Genomic DNA, 14,556 nt, shown 5'->3' with positions numbered 1-14,556 from the left:
TAGTTTAATATTACATGAAGAAATGGGGGAAAAGGGGATGTGTTTTTCAGACCACTGTTGGGATTTTGATCTTTGTAGAGAGGATACTGGAAAGAATATTTGGAAATGAATGAGGCAGTATGATTTAGTGGAGCCAAACTGGGTACAAACCCTGCTCCTTCCTATCTTTGTGACTGGAGAGAAAATTATGGAATGTTATTCAGCTTAAATTTTATTAAATAATGATAATACTGTCTATCTTACACATTTGTGAGGTTTAGAATTAATTTGTAAATATTTTAGAATAGTGTCTAGCAGTGTGTTTGGTTTGTTAAAAATGTATGTTTTTTCTTTTTAGATTCCAGTGAACCAGTGGTAGATGATGCTGGAAGAATGTATCAACAAGCAGGTATGGACGTTTTCATTAGCTATTAAACATACTTCCAGCTCTATGGCTGCAATGCTCTGTTAACCTGGTGACTTTTCTTTTGATGGGTGAAAGACATAATTTTAACACCTAATACAAGACTTTCTGCTTTGCAACAAAATTAGATTATTCAAAGAATATCAGTTTTCATATTTCATCTCATCTACCACCACCTCACAACAGAAGAGGATATTAATTCCTAATGTTTCTTTTGAATGTCTTGCTTTATGCCAATCTGAGGAATTTTTTTTGTTTTTGACAACAATGCCTCAGTTTTATTTTATTTTATTTTATTTTTTAACGACTTTATGGGAGTGTAATTCCTTTACAGTGCTGTGTTAGGTTTTGCTTTATAACAAAGTGAATCAGCTATACATATACGTATATCCCCATATCCCCTCCCTCTTCTGTCTCTCTCCCACCCTCCCTATCCCACCCCTCTAGGTGGTCACAAAGCACCGAGCTGATCTCCCTGTGCTATGCGGCTGCTTCCCACTAGCTATCTATTTTATATTTGGTAGTGTATATATGTCCATGCCACTCTCTCACTTTGTCCCAGCTTACCCTTCCCCCTCCCCATGTCCTCAAGTCCATTCTCTATGTCTGTATTCCTGTCCTGCCCATAGGTTCTTCAGAACCTTTTTTTTTTTTTTAGGTTCCATATATATGTGTTAGCATATGGTATTTGTTTTTCTCTTTCTGACTTACTTCACTCTGTTTGACAGTCTCTAGGTCCATCCACCTCACTACAAATAACTCAATTTCGTTTCTTTTTATGGCTGAGTAATATTGCATTGTATATATATGACACATCTGCTTTATCCATTCATCTGTCGATGGACACTTAGGTTGCTTCCATGTCCTGGCTATTGTAAATAGAGCTGCAATGAACATTGTGGTACATTACTCTTTTTGAATTATGGTTCTCTCAGGGTATATGCCCAGTAGTGGGATTGCTGGGTCGTATGGTAGTTCTATTTTTAGTTTTTTAAGGAACCTCCATACTGTTCTCCATAGTGGCTGTATCAATTTACATTCCCACCAACAGTGCAAGACGGTTCCCTTTTCTCCACACCCTCTCCAGCATTTATTGTTTGTAGACTTTTTTTTTTTGCGGTATGCAGGCCTCTCACTGTTGTGGCCTCTCCCGTTGCGGAGTACAGGCTCCGGACGTGCAGGCTCAGCGGCCATGGCTCACGGGCCCAGCCGCTCCGCGGCATGTGGGATCTTCCCAGACCGGGGCACGAACCTGCGTCCCCTGCATCAGCAGGCGGACTCTCAACCACTGCGCCACCAGGGAAGCCCTACTCCGCCATCTTGAAGGTCCCCCTGCCAATCTGAGGAAATTTTATGAAAATAATTTACCTGCCCTTTCCTCTTGTTTTTTGGCCAGAGGCATTTCTCACTGATTGTGCAAACATTAATATTTAAAGGAACAGAATTCTGTATTTGAGATTAAGTTGTGTTTTTTAGCTAAGCAATTACACAGAATGACTCAAGTAATATTGTAATAAGCAATACTTATTAAACAACTGATACTTATTTTGGTTTTACTCTCTTTTTCGCAGATGACATCACCTACCAAGAGTATGATGAGCAAGGTCTGAAAATGCTTCTTGACCTTAAGTTACCTACTTGTTTTAAAATCTACTCAGAGTTTGACTGTGACGTATGGAGAGTAGTATTTTAGCTATAAATATTATACCATAACTTAAAAGATCCAAATGAATGGGTAGTTCTCAAAGAGTTTACCTGGGGAGATTGTCTACCTATTCCAGTGGTTCTGCCATTGCCTAAATTGTTTCTTAAATTCTTTGCAAGGTGCCTTAGGAAGTGGTTACAAATTATTCAAGAAAACACATCTCATTACTTTATAATCATAGCTCTCTTTTAATGAAAAATAAGTCCCATGCTTGAAGGACTACTTTAGTCAGAGTTTAACTACTCTAGCTGCTTCTGCAGATTAATTCTAGTTAAATGAAGATGACTGATCTGCTAGCATGGAGAAAGGTGGAGCAGAACTTCATTCCGGGCTTTCTTCAGCATAAAGAAAATAGTTCTGGCATCAGATTCTGATTTAGACAGTTATAGCTCCTCTTGTTGCCCCAGCACTTCTCATGCTGTTTTATTAAACTCCGTGAAGTAGATTATGTTTTCACTACTTCCCAGATGAAAGAAGTAGGGTTCAGAGAATGTAAGTAATTTTGCATAAGTCCACATGACTAAGAAATGATAAAATACCAATGGTGGATCGTTTTTATTCTTATATCTTCAAAGATGACTCTGTAGAAGGAAAGAAGCCCATTGGGTATAACTGTCTGTGAAACAAGAAGGATGAAGAAATGTGTAGTGCTTGAGTCAGATATGGAGGACTTCCTATGTGCTGGATGGTTTTAGGGCTTGACATTCAGTTATGAATAATATAGAGTCTCTACTTCCAAAACATTTGTGGTCTCATGTCAGTTGGTGAATCTCAAGTGAAGAAAATTAGGAAGGGCTGCATGTAGATCTGAGATGCTGATTTATTAATCATGTGATTTTAAAATTTTAGACCCTACCAAGATCACCATCCACAGTGGCTGTTCCTAATGGGATATGAAGGATCCCATTGGAAGAATCCTGCAGTCTATGTCTAGGGACTAATATATTTTTTTTATAACTTGGCCATTACAATTGAATTTAGATTTTTTTTTTTTCAATTTTGAATTTGAAGGAGAAAATAGGAATTTGGAATTTAGAAGTTGCACGTAGATGTGGGATTTGAGATAGTTTTCTAATTTCTGCCAGTCACTGTGGTGTTTTTCTAAATATGCTGGAAAGAACATGTTTGGAATGCAAGTTGCAGACTAAATCTAGAGAATTTTAAAATCAAATTTGCAAGAAGTGTAAAATTAGATAAAATGCTAAAAAAGATGTTGTGAAAGTAAAGATATTTTCATAGGAAGAATGTCATAATAAATATAATTTAAAATGTTAACAGGGTAAAAATATGACCTGAGGGGTCATCAGGTTTTGATGAGATACTTTGAATTACCTTGTTATAGAACATAAACTTTTTCAAATCAAATAGATCTAAGAGAACAAAGGATTCTTCATTATGTGCTGAAAAGATACCATTGTGCAGTTCAGGAACCCAGATAGGGAAACCAAGTGACCAAATATATATGTATTATACACACACACACACACACACACACACACACACACACACACACACACACACATAAAGCTGTAAGTCGGGTGAAAAGAAAACCATTTTTCAGTCAGAGAACAGAATATATTCTGTATTAAACGTTCCAAATTCTAGGACCTGGAAAACATAAAGCTTGTTAAGGCTGTAGAGGGAACCAGCTTTCCACATAAAAAATGTCCTGGAAAGCATTAAGCCTACATTGGAAACACCTGGCAAATGACAGTGCCGTCTTAACCATCTAATTGATTTGTTTATTCATACACTACATATACTACATATGTATCACGTAGCCTGTGTCCAAAATGTAGGACACTGGGGCAGTTCCAGTGAAGAACACACATGGCTCATATTCTCATGGACTGTGTATTTTAGCAGCGGGGTAGAAATTATACAAGTCATTTTAGTTTAGTATTCAGTTACAATTACATTAAGTACTGGTAAGAATGGGTATAGTGTACAGCAAGAGTATAAAGTGGCCCTACCTAGTTTGTGGACCAGGGAAGGCTGAAGTATGAGCTGAAGAGTAGAACAATTGACAAGGCCAGGGGAAAGGATGCTGGAACGTAGAATGAAGCTGCTGATGGGAAGATGTGTCTGGAGTGCTGAGCATAAGAGAGACTGGGGCTGAGATGGTGAGATGGTCCGGGTCCAGAGGTCAAGGGCATTCATCTCCACCTTGGAACACTGTTCTAGGGCAGTGCATTTTGTAAGGATTGATCTGTCTAAAACGTAGCAAATAGATTGGAGAGACAAGAGTAGATGTGGGGAGGGAATTGCTTGGTGGTCCAGTGGTTAGGATTCCACACTTCCACTGCAGGGAAGCTAAGAATTACGCAAGCTGCGCCACGTGGCTTAAAAAGAAAAAAAAAAAATTGTAGATGTGGGGAGACCAGTTAGGTTACTGCAGTTATCCAGACTTGATGTTCACTGAGTCACATCTCTGCCAAACGAGGCATCAGAGGAGATGAGTTTTAAGAAAGGGGTGTTCAGCCGTGTCCTGGGCTGCTGAGGACCACCCAAGTGAGCGCTGAAGACCTGCCTTGGATCTCGTGCTATGGAGGCCTCACCGGTAACCTTGGCAAGAACTGTTGGTAGTGGACAGAAGTTGGACAGAGATGATAGTGGTTTAAACCAGGGTGGTGGCAGTGAAGGTGAATGGAAGTGGACAAAGGGGAGAAGTAGAAGATAAAGTTGGCGGGGATGGATGTGCAAGTGTAGCTGGGGAGAGAGAGCAAGGTGTCGGGAACCACATCCACTGTTGTGCTTATGCACCCGGTGGATGGGGTGCTTTTTCCTAAAACGGTGACACTGGAAAACAGGCTTGGGACCAGAAGGTCACGAGTACAATCTATACACCCTGATAGTGCCTGTTGAGCCATCCAAGGGGGGATACCAAGTTAGCCGATGGATGGTGTTTGGATCTCAGAAGTCTATTCGTAGTTGAGTTTGAGAATCATCAGAATGTGCATTGTGATTGAAGCCAAAGGCTGAGATCATTTAAGGAGAGAGGAGAGAGCAGGAATAGAGGAGGATCTATGGCTGGACTTTGACAAAAAGCAACATTTAATGCCTGGTAAGAAAAAGGTGATGTGATGAAGGTTGAGAAGGAGAAAGGAAAGACTCAAAGGAGAGTATGGTCACATTGGAGTCCAAGGACAAGGAGCTGCTAGGAGACCTGATACAGTAAAGGCAGGAAGTGTCCATTGGGTTAAATGAGTGCTCGTGGGAGGTCTTAGGGGAGCATTTTCAGGGATGTTATCAGGGCCGGAAGACAGACTGGAGTGGGTTGAGGAGAGGAAGTGAGGAGACAGCATGTGCAAATGACTCTGAAGAAATTAGATTGTGAAATGGAGGAAGGAGAGGACAGGGAGAACCTATGATGGAGAAGAATCTGAAAAAGAATACACACACACACGTATAACTGAATCACTTTGCTATCCATCTGAAACACTGTAAATCAACTATACTTCAATAAAAAATAAAGGACATAATAAATAAATGAATAAAATTAAAGTAACAACAAAAAGAAAAGACTTGTTTATTTGTTTTTCAGTTGATAGACTTGAGCATATTAAATGCAGGCACCGTTCAGGGTGACAGAGTGGGCAAACATTCACTGCTCCTTTGTCTTCCAAATGCCACCAAAAGGATAGAAAATGATCTGTTAAAAATCATACCTTGCTCTACCCGAGCACTAGTAATAATATCTGAAACACAGTAGATGTTCAAATTTTTTTCTTTATTAAATGAACAAGGAGAATATATTTGTAACCATGCTAGAAAAACAACACAGTTTGCTCTTAGGGTAGCAGAAATTTTCAGGCATTTTGGAAGATGGGAAAATAGGGATCAGGTTGACTAGGAAAGCAGTGAACCAGCCAGGCATGAGGGGAGACGGCAGCCGAGACAAGGGCCTCCTTTGCAGCGGAGCAGAGAGAGGTGAGCCTGGACCGTGGTTAAAGTAGTGGATTAAGACCTGCCGCAGAACCCTCTCTCTCAGGGACTGGAGGCCATTTGCCCCAGGTGAAAGATGCGAGCACTGCTCCCTGAGCAAAGCAGAGAATCTGCCTGGTAAAAACTTGGACCCAGAGTGAAAAGCGGGTTGAGCCACGGGTGACTCAGAGCCTCCACTACAGTCACGAAGCAAATAAGAAAATGAAATTCAGTGTCACCCTGGGGTAAACAAATTACTGGATCCAGGTAAACAGTGACTGGGGAGGAACTTTAATTTTCCCCATTTTACAAGAAGGAAGCATATATAATTGCTCCTCTGGCTAAAAGTGGCTGCCCTGCAATTTGAATACCAGGCCTGTTTTACTCCAGACCAAACTCTTCCTGGCTCTACTCTGTAACCTGCCGCTTCCCAGTGACTGAGACCCAGAGGTTCAAAGATAAATTAGACATTGAACCATACCGCAAATGTTGTGTTTTAATGGGAGTGACACGGTGCTCAAGGATTATTTTTTCTGTGTACTTTGCAGCGTTTGAGCCATCGGAAAATGAAGGGACAGAAAATTCAGGTAAGGTATTTGTCTAAGCAGATGTTTCCTGCAAGTCAGCTCCCCTTGTATTTGTGGAAATGAATATAGCTTGTGGAACAAAGGCTCCATAGCACAGGGAGATCAGCTCAGTGCTTGGGGACCACCTAGAGGGGTGGGATAGGGATTGTGGGAGGGAGGCTCACGAGGGAGGGGATATGGGGATGTATGTATACATATAGCTGATTCACTTTGTTATACAGCAGAAACTAACACAACACTGTAAAGCATTTATACTCCAAAAAAGATGTGAAATAAAAAGATAGATTTAGTCAGAAATACAAGACATTCTCAAGTCACCAAGGAAGTCATTGGATCATGTTGATATGTTTATTCCCTGTTTGTGGTGTAAGTTTTATGTCAGCAGGGATAATGCCAGCCGATTGATGTATTCTTTGAATATAATTTAGAAATTAAAGTTGATATTCTAGTGAGTGTCTCTATAAGAAGCCCCAATCTAAAAAGAGCCAAATTTAGGTCTGAGTGGAAATGTTCATTTAAGGACCTAGTGAAGATGAGTTAATGTAAGACATGTTTGCTTTTTTTTAGATAATGCTGTAGATGACTCAAACACAATTTTAGAAGGTAAGTTAATTTTATAGACATGATTTCACTTTTTATATTAAAATGATGTTCATTTCTTCAACAAGCACTTATTACACCTCACTATTTGCTGTCTTTACAGTGCTCAGGGGCTAGGAGGGCAAGAGTGCATAAGAGAGTTGGAATTCTGTTTTCACTGCAGCTGGAACTCTAGTGGCCAAAGAGATGATGAAGTCATTAAAGATTATGAGAAGTGCAGTGATGGAGATAAAACCAGGATCGTGTAGTAGAAAGTAACTTGTTAGGGTGAGGAGGGCCACCCTAAATAGGAGGAGGTGGTCTTGTGAGAAGGAGTTATCCCTAGGCAGAGGGGGGTTGAAATGGTAGGAGTGTAAATTGATACAGCCACTATGGAAAACAGTATGGAGGTTCCTTAAAAAACTAAAAATAGAACTACCGTATGACCCAGCAGTCCCACTACTGGGCATATACCCTGAGAAAACCATAATTCAAAAAGAGACATGAACCACAGTGTTCATAATTGCGTCCTTTACATTGTTATTCAGCTGGTAAAACCTTTTTTTGAACCTGAAGGATTTGTTTCAGAAAAATAAAACCTGTTACATATGTTACATAGTCGTGCTTCGACACGACTTAGATTTCTGAAGTTCGTAACAGTTTGCAAAGCTCGTTCCCATATACTGTTTCCATTGTTTCTCACCATAGGCACTGAAGAGGAACCTGGGCAAATAGCATTGTACTCACTTTACAAATGAAGGGCTGAGAGCCTGAGGTGAGGTCAGGTGGCTGCCCGGGTTCCAGCTAGAGTGGCCGGGCTGGTCTTCAATCCAGCATTGGGGCCGGCAGTTGACCCTGGAGTCTGTGTGCTGACAAGGAACATGTCATGGGGAATTTTGCTCATGAGATTAATCTTAGAATTCATTTATGATCCACTGATTGTCAGTTTTCAGATTAAATGTTACTGCTTCTGAGCTTGGTTAGACAAAGTACAGTCAACTGAATTGGAGAAGATGGGGAGGGGGAAGGGGAGAGGAGGAGAGGGGATGCTAGAACTTCCCTCATTGTCCACTTTGCTGCTGGGAGAGACCCCAGCACAGGATCTGTGGGCCGCTCTGTCTAAGCTGATCATCCTTGGAGCAGGCTGGATGGCACTCAGGTTTTCTCCCACCTCCTATTACTCAGTTCTCTATGGAAAATATAACTGAGTCTGTTTTTTTATTCAATTAGAATTAGAAAATGGAAACTCAGAATCCCTAGAAAGAACTTCATCCAACCCAACCCACATATATTGTTTTATGTAAAAGAACTAACCTCACAATATGCAACTTGGCTTTGCCTTTTTTTGTATTAGAAATACAGTTTTTGTGAAACCATTTCCTCTAAGATCAGGAATAAGACAAGGTTGTCTACTCTCACCGCTATTATTCAACATAGTTTTGGAAGTTTTAGCCACAGCAATCAGAGAAGAAAAAGAAATAAAAGGAATCCAAACGGGAAAATAACAAGTAAAGCTGTCACTGTTTGCAGATGACATGATACCATACATAGAGAATCTAAAGATGCTACCAGAAAATGACTAGAGCTAATCAATTAGTTTGGTAAGGTAGCAGGATACAGAATTAATGCACAGAAATCTCTTGCATTCCTATACACTAATGGTGAAAAATCTGAAAGAGAGATTAAGGAAACACTCCCATTTTCCATTGCAACAAAAAGAATAAAATACTTAGGAATAAACCTACCTAAGGAGACAAAAGACCTATATGCAGAAAACTATAAGACACTGATGAAAGAAATTAAAGATGATACAAACAGATGGAGAGATATACCATGTTCATGGATTGGAATAATCAACATTGTGAAAATGACTATACTACCCAAAGCAATCTACAGATTCAATGCAATCCCTGTCAAACTACCAATGGCATTTTTCAGAGAACTAGAACAAAAAACTTCACAATTTGTATGGAAACACAAAAGACACCGAATAGCCAAAGCAATCTTGAGAAAGAAAAACAGAGCTGGAGGAATCAGGTTCCCTAACTTCAGACTATACTACAAAGCTATAGTAATCAAGACAGTATGGTACTGGCACAAAAACAGAAATATAGGTCAGTGGAACAGGATAGAAAGCCCGGAGATAAACCCACGCACATATGGTCACCTTATGATTGATAAAGGAGGCAAGAATATACAGTGGAGAAAAGACAGCCTGTTCAGTAAGTGGTGCTGGGAAAACTGGACAGCTACATGTAAAAGAATGAAATTAGGGCTTCCCTGGTGGCGCAGTGGTTGAGAGTCCGCCTGCCGATGCAGGGGACACGGGTTCGTGCTCTGGTCCAGGAAGATCCCACATGCCATGGAGTGGCTGGGCCCGTGAGCCATGGCTGCTGAGCCTGCATGTCCAGAGCCTGTGCTCCGCAACAGGAGAGGCCACAACAGTGAGAGGCCCGCGTACCACAAAAAAAAAAAAAAAAAAAAAAGAATGAAATTAAAACACTCCCTAACACCATACACAAAAATAAACTCAAAATGGATTAAAGACCTAAATGTAAGGCCAGACACTATAAAACTCTTAGAGGAAAATATAGGCAGAATACTCTATGACATAAATCACAGCAAGATCCTTTTTGACCCACCTCCTAGAGAAATGGAACTAAAAACAAAAATAAACAAATGGGACCAAATGAAACTTAAATGCTTTTGCACAGCAAAGGAAGCCATAAACAAGACGAAAAGACAACCCTCTGAATGGGAGAAAATATTTGCAAATGAAGCAACTGACAAAGGATTAATCCCCCAAATATATAAGCAGCTCATGCAGCTCAATATCAAAAAAACAAACAACCCAATCCAAAAATGGGTAGAAGACCTAAACAGATATTTCTCCAAAGAAAATATACAGATTGTCAACAAACACATGAAAGGATGCTCAACATCACTAATCATTAGAGAAATGCAAATCAAAACTACAATGAGATATCACCTCACACCAGTCAGAATGGCCATCATCAAAAAATCTACAAACAATAGGGCTTCCCTGGTGGCGCAGTGGTTGAGAGTCCGCCTGCTGATGCAGGGGACACGGGTTCGTGCCCCGGTCCGGGAAGATCCCACATGCCGTGGAGTGGCTGGGCCCGTGAGCCATGGCCACTGAGCCTGCGTGTCTGGAGCCTGTGCTCCACAACGGGAGAGGCCACAACAGTGAGAGGCCCGTGTACCGCAAAAAAAAAAAAAAAAAAAAAAAATCTACAAACAATAAATGCTGGAGAGGGTGTGGAGAAAAGGGATCCCTCTTGCACTGTTGGTGGGAATGTAAATTGATACATCCACTATGGAGAACACTATGGAGGTTCCTTAAAAAACTAAGTAGGACTACCATACGACTCAGCAATCCTACTACTGGGCATATACCCTGAGAAAACCATAATTCAAAAAGAGTCATGTACCACAATGTTCACTGCAGCTCTATTTGCAATAGCCAGGACATGGAAGCAACCTAAGTGTCCATCGACAGATGAATGGATAAAGAAGATGTGGCACATATATACAATGGAATATTACTCAGCCATAAAAAGAAACGAAACTGAGTTATTTGTAGTGAGGTGGATGGACCTAGAGTCTGTCATAGGAAGTGAAGTAAGTCAGAAAGAGCAAAACAAATATCGTATGCTAACACATATTTATGGAATCTAAAAAAAAAAAAGGTTCTGAAGAACCTGTGGGCAGGACAGGAATACAGACATAGAGAATGGACTTGAGGACATGGGGAGGGGGAAGGGTAAGCTGGGACAAAGAGTGGCATGGACATATATACACTACCAAATGTAAAATAGATAGCTAGTGGGAAGCAGCCGCATAGCACAGGGAGATCAGCTCGGTGCTTTGTGACCACCTAGAGGGGTGAGCTAGGGAGGGTGGGAGGGAGACGCAAGAGGGAGGAGATATGGGGATGTATGTATATGTATAGATGATTCACTTTGTTTTAAAGCAGGAACTAACACACCGTTGTAAAGAAATTATACTCCAATAAAAACGTTAAAATCATTAGGGATGAACTGAAAAAAAAAGTACAGTTTTTTCCTAACCTTTTGATCAGCCAGTAGAGGGCGTAACAGAGGCTGCTCAGGGAATTCCTTCTGCTGGGCAGTGGGGCTCTGGATTGTGCGCCTCTGGCCCAGCCCGCAGCTTCTATGTTCCTGCGGCACTTGAGTGCACAGCGAGAGGAGACTTGTCATCGTCCCTCGCCCACCAAACTTCTCTTCCCTTGTCTTCCCCCATCTTGGCTGGTTGCATCAATAAGTCCTCGGGTTCCCAAACCAGAAATGTGGGTGTTGTGTCCTCTCCCCCTCTCTCTATAGCTAATCCCAAGTCCTGTTGAATAGTCTCCTTAAACATTTCTCAAATTTATTCTTTCCTCTGAAGCTCTGGTAATCTAGTTCAGCCCCTCATCAACTTCCTGGACAATGGCTGTAGCCTGCTAGCTAGTCTTCTTAACTCCACGCTTGTCGCCTTCAAATCCTTCTTTCACAGTGTCACTAGGATGAGCTCTTCAGAAGTACACATCTGGCTATGTCAGTCCTGTGCTTAAACCCTTCTGTGTCAGTAAGGTTACTTTCTGCTGCAGGTAACAGAAAACTGAATCTGAATTGGCTTAAGCAGTAAAGAGATGGGACAGATCATTTGGGGCCTTGGAGGACCTAGTAAGGAATTTGGGTTTTTTTCTGAGTACAGTGAGAATCTATGGAAATACTTGTGAGATATGACATAATCTGATTTATGTTTTGAAAGATTACTTGTACTCTTAGAGAATGGATTGGATGGAGCAAGAAGGGAAGCAGGGACCACCCTGTTAGGAAATTATTGAGTCCTAATCCAGAGAAGGGATCATGGTGGCCTGGAGGAAGACCATGAAGTGGAAATGGAGGGGCAAGTTTTAAACTTGAAATGTATTTTAGAATTACAACTGATGGAACTTCCTGATGGTGGTGAAGTAAAGAGGAATAAAGGGGCCTTTGGTTTGCTTTGAATAACTGTTGGGTGTTAGGGCTGTTTACTGAGAAGAAATGATTTTCTTTCCTGGTTTAGGGAAGAAAATCAAAGATTCCATATTAGGTATTTTATGTTCAGGAATTATGTGAGATGCCCAGGTGGAGGCGTCAAGTAGGGAGTCGGATATGCCAATCTGAGCCCGATGGGTGAGATGCCCAGGTGGAGGCGTCAAGTAGGGAGTCGGATATGCCAATCTGAGCTCGATGGGTGAGATGCCCAGGTGGAGGCGTCAAGTAGGGAGTCGGATATGCCAATCTGAGCCCGATGGGTGAGATGCCCAGGTGGAGGCGTCAAGTAGGGAGTCGGATATGCCAATCTGAGCCCGATGGATGAGATGCCCAGGTGGAGGCGTCAAGCAGGGAGTTGGATATGCCAATCTGAGCCCGATGGGTGAGATGCCCAGGTGGAGGCGTCAAGTAGGGAGTCGGATATGCCAATCTGAGCCCGATGGGTGAGATGCCCAGGTGGAGGCGTCAAGCAGGGAGTTGGATATGCCAATCTGAGCCCGATGGGTGAGATGCCCAGGTGGAGGCGTCAAGTAGGGAGTTGGATATGCCAATCTGAGCCCGATGGGTGAGATCTGAGATGGATGTGAATGCTTGGAGCCATCCCCATGGAGATGGTGCCAATTCCATGGAAATACATCATTTTGGAGGTGAGTGCAGAGGGAGTAGACCAGCAGTTCCAGAACTGAGCTCTAAGGAATCCCAACATTGTGACGTTTGAGGGAGCATGCATAGCCAGTGAGAAAACCAGCAGGGAAGGATGGGAAAGAGCAGAAGGAAGGGAGAGTATGTTCTGTGCTACTGCCATTGGAATTTCAGGACTTGCAAAGCATCGATCGCATTTGGCAATGTGGAGAATGTCGGTGATCTCAGCAAAAGCTATTTGAGTAGATTGATGGGGGTCAAAGCCATACTGAAGTGGATTTACAAAGTCCTGGAGTAAGACAAAGTAGGCTCTATCAATAGGCAATACTTTCAGGTTGTGCTAATATAACGAATTATTTCTTTTAAAAAATCTTGTTATATCATTACCAAAATACATTTCAGATAAGTTTGTTAAATGTACATTTTTCTCAGAATAAATTTGGATGAAAATTTATCACAGTAATAGTGTCTCTCTTAGTATAACATCAGGGATGAAAATAACAACGGATGTGGTTAATACTTTACGATGCATACAAGTTTTTCAAATATACCTAAAATGACAAAAGTAAAAGAAGTTCTGAGAAAAATATTGGTCAAGTTGGTAAAGTGCTAACATGTCTCTAGATTATTAAGAACCAAATAAATAGGCAAACCATGAACAAGCCAGTCACAACACCGAAAGCTAGTGAACATTCGTGGTGCTGCCACTAGGAGAAGGAACTCTTCCAGAAGCTTAACAGGGGTCAGGGAGAATATGTGTGATAGTTTTCTGTTTCCTTTTTACTTTTATCTAAAATATTTCCAACTGTTTTGAGCATGTATCATTCTTAAAATTAGAAGCAAAGTAATGCAAGAAGAAAAATGATTAAAATAGCTGCATAAATATTTTGAGTTTTAGAAAATGCTAATAAAAATTCCTCCTTTTGACCGAAGCCTGTTAAAAATCTTGAGCAAAGGGAAAGCAGATACAATCTTACCTCTCGATTACGGTAATGTTACAGGGGTTGGTAGGGATGAAGATGTAAATATGTGATGTAATTTTATAGAGTGAATCAAGTCAGTATATCATTATACTGTTGAGTGGTGAGGCTTACAGTTTCTTTAGTTGTAAGTAGGTTGAAGTAGCCAAGGAAAAAGACTAGATGTTAACATTCATGTCCACATTTCTGGCTAGTTTTAGAATATGTTAACCTTGAGTATTATTTTTCAAAAACAAGTTTATTAAAGATAGTGATATATTTTTAAGATTCGGTTTCAATTTGACTTTTTGTGCCATTAAGAAGAAACGAGATGCTTTAAATGTCTTTCTTCAGCTTTCTTATCAAGTCTGATGCAAAATTGTGGTGAAAACTTAGGTTTTAGTTCATATCTCCTTTGCCAGACTGAGTTTTGAGGTCAGTCAGTTAGGCAGATAATGTTTTAAAGCCTGTAGTTCAGGACAGTTGAGAAATATACAACATTTTACGAAGTTATAGCTAATTTTTCTGTGTTGGGATGGTGGAAAAACCTATTGTTTTATGATAATTGCAGTTGAACACCCAAAAAAGTCTGTGAAAATGATCACTGTAACTTAAAGATCGGTGGTCTGTATTTTAAATACTGGTCAGCAATCTGTAATGCAGTGTTTTATGATTTATGATTTATTTATTTTAG

At 40.8% G+C, this 14,556-nt stretch overlaps 1 protein-coding gene and 1 long non-coding RNA gene across 18 annotated transcripts in view; both read left to right on the top strand.

Annotated features, from left to right (window-relative positions):
• ASPH (aspartate beta-hydroxylase) overlaps window positions 1–14,556 on the top strand; it is a 386,456-nt gene that overhangs the window by 74,403 nt on the left and 297,497 nt on the right. For all 16 annotated transcript variants that reach the window (XR_007472942.1, XR_007472943.1, XR_007472941.1 and 13 more), the window contains 4 exons: window positions 338–388; window positions 1,975–2,007; window positions 6,581–6,619; window positions 7,187–7,222. Coding sequence is in view for 11 of the 16 variants with exons in the window: in XM_049700865.1 (XP_049556822.1) it covers window positions 338–388; window positions 1,975–2,007; window positions 6,581–6,619; window positions 7,187–7,222 (159 nt within the window). In the remaining 5 variants the exon portion in view is untranslated. The remainder of the gene's footprint in view (window positions 1–337; window positions 389–1,974; window positions 2,008–6,580; window positions 6,620–7,186; window positions 7,223–14,556) is intronic.
• On the top strand, window positions 11,091–14,550 carry LOC125961863 (uncharacterized). Of its 2 annotated transcripts, none has more exons than XR_007472948.1 (3): window positions 11,091–12,554; window positions 12,617–12,676; window positions 12,739–14,550. It is a non-coding gene; the product is annotated as an uncharacterized LOC125961863 (long non-coding RNA). The 2 variants fall into 2 exon arrangements; XR_007472947.1 differs by having other exon boundaries at window positions 12,617–12,717; window positions 12,779–14,550.

This window comes from Orcinus orca, chromosome 17 (assembly GCF_937001465.1).
Source record: "Orcinus orca chromosome 17, mOrcOrc1.1, whole genome shotgun sequence".
Lineage (NCBI taxonomy): Eukaryota > Metazoa > Chordata > Mammalia > Artiodactyla > Delphinidae > Orcinus > Orcinus orca.
This window is presented reverse-complemented; position numbering and strand designations above follow the sequence as displayed.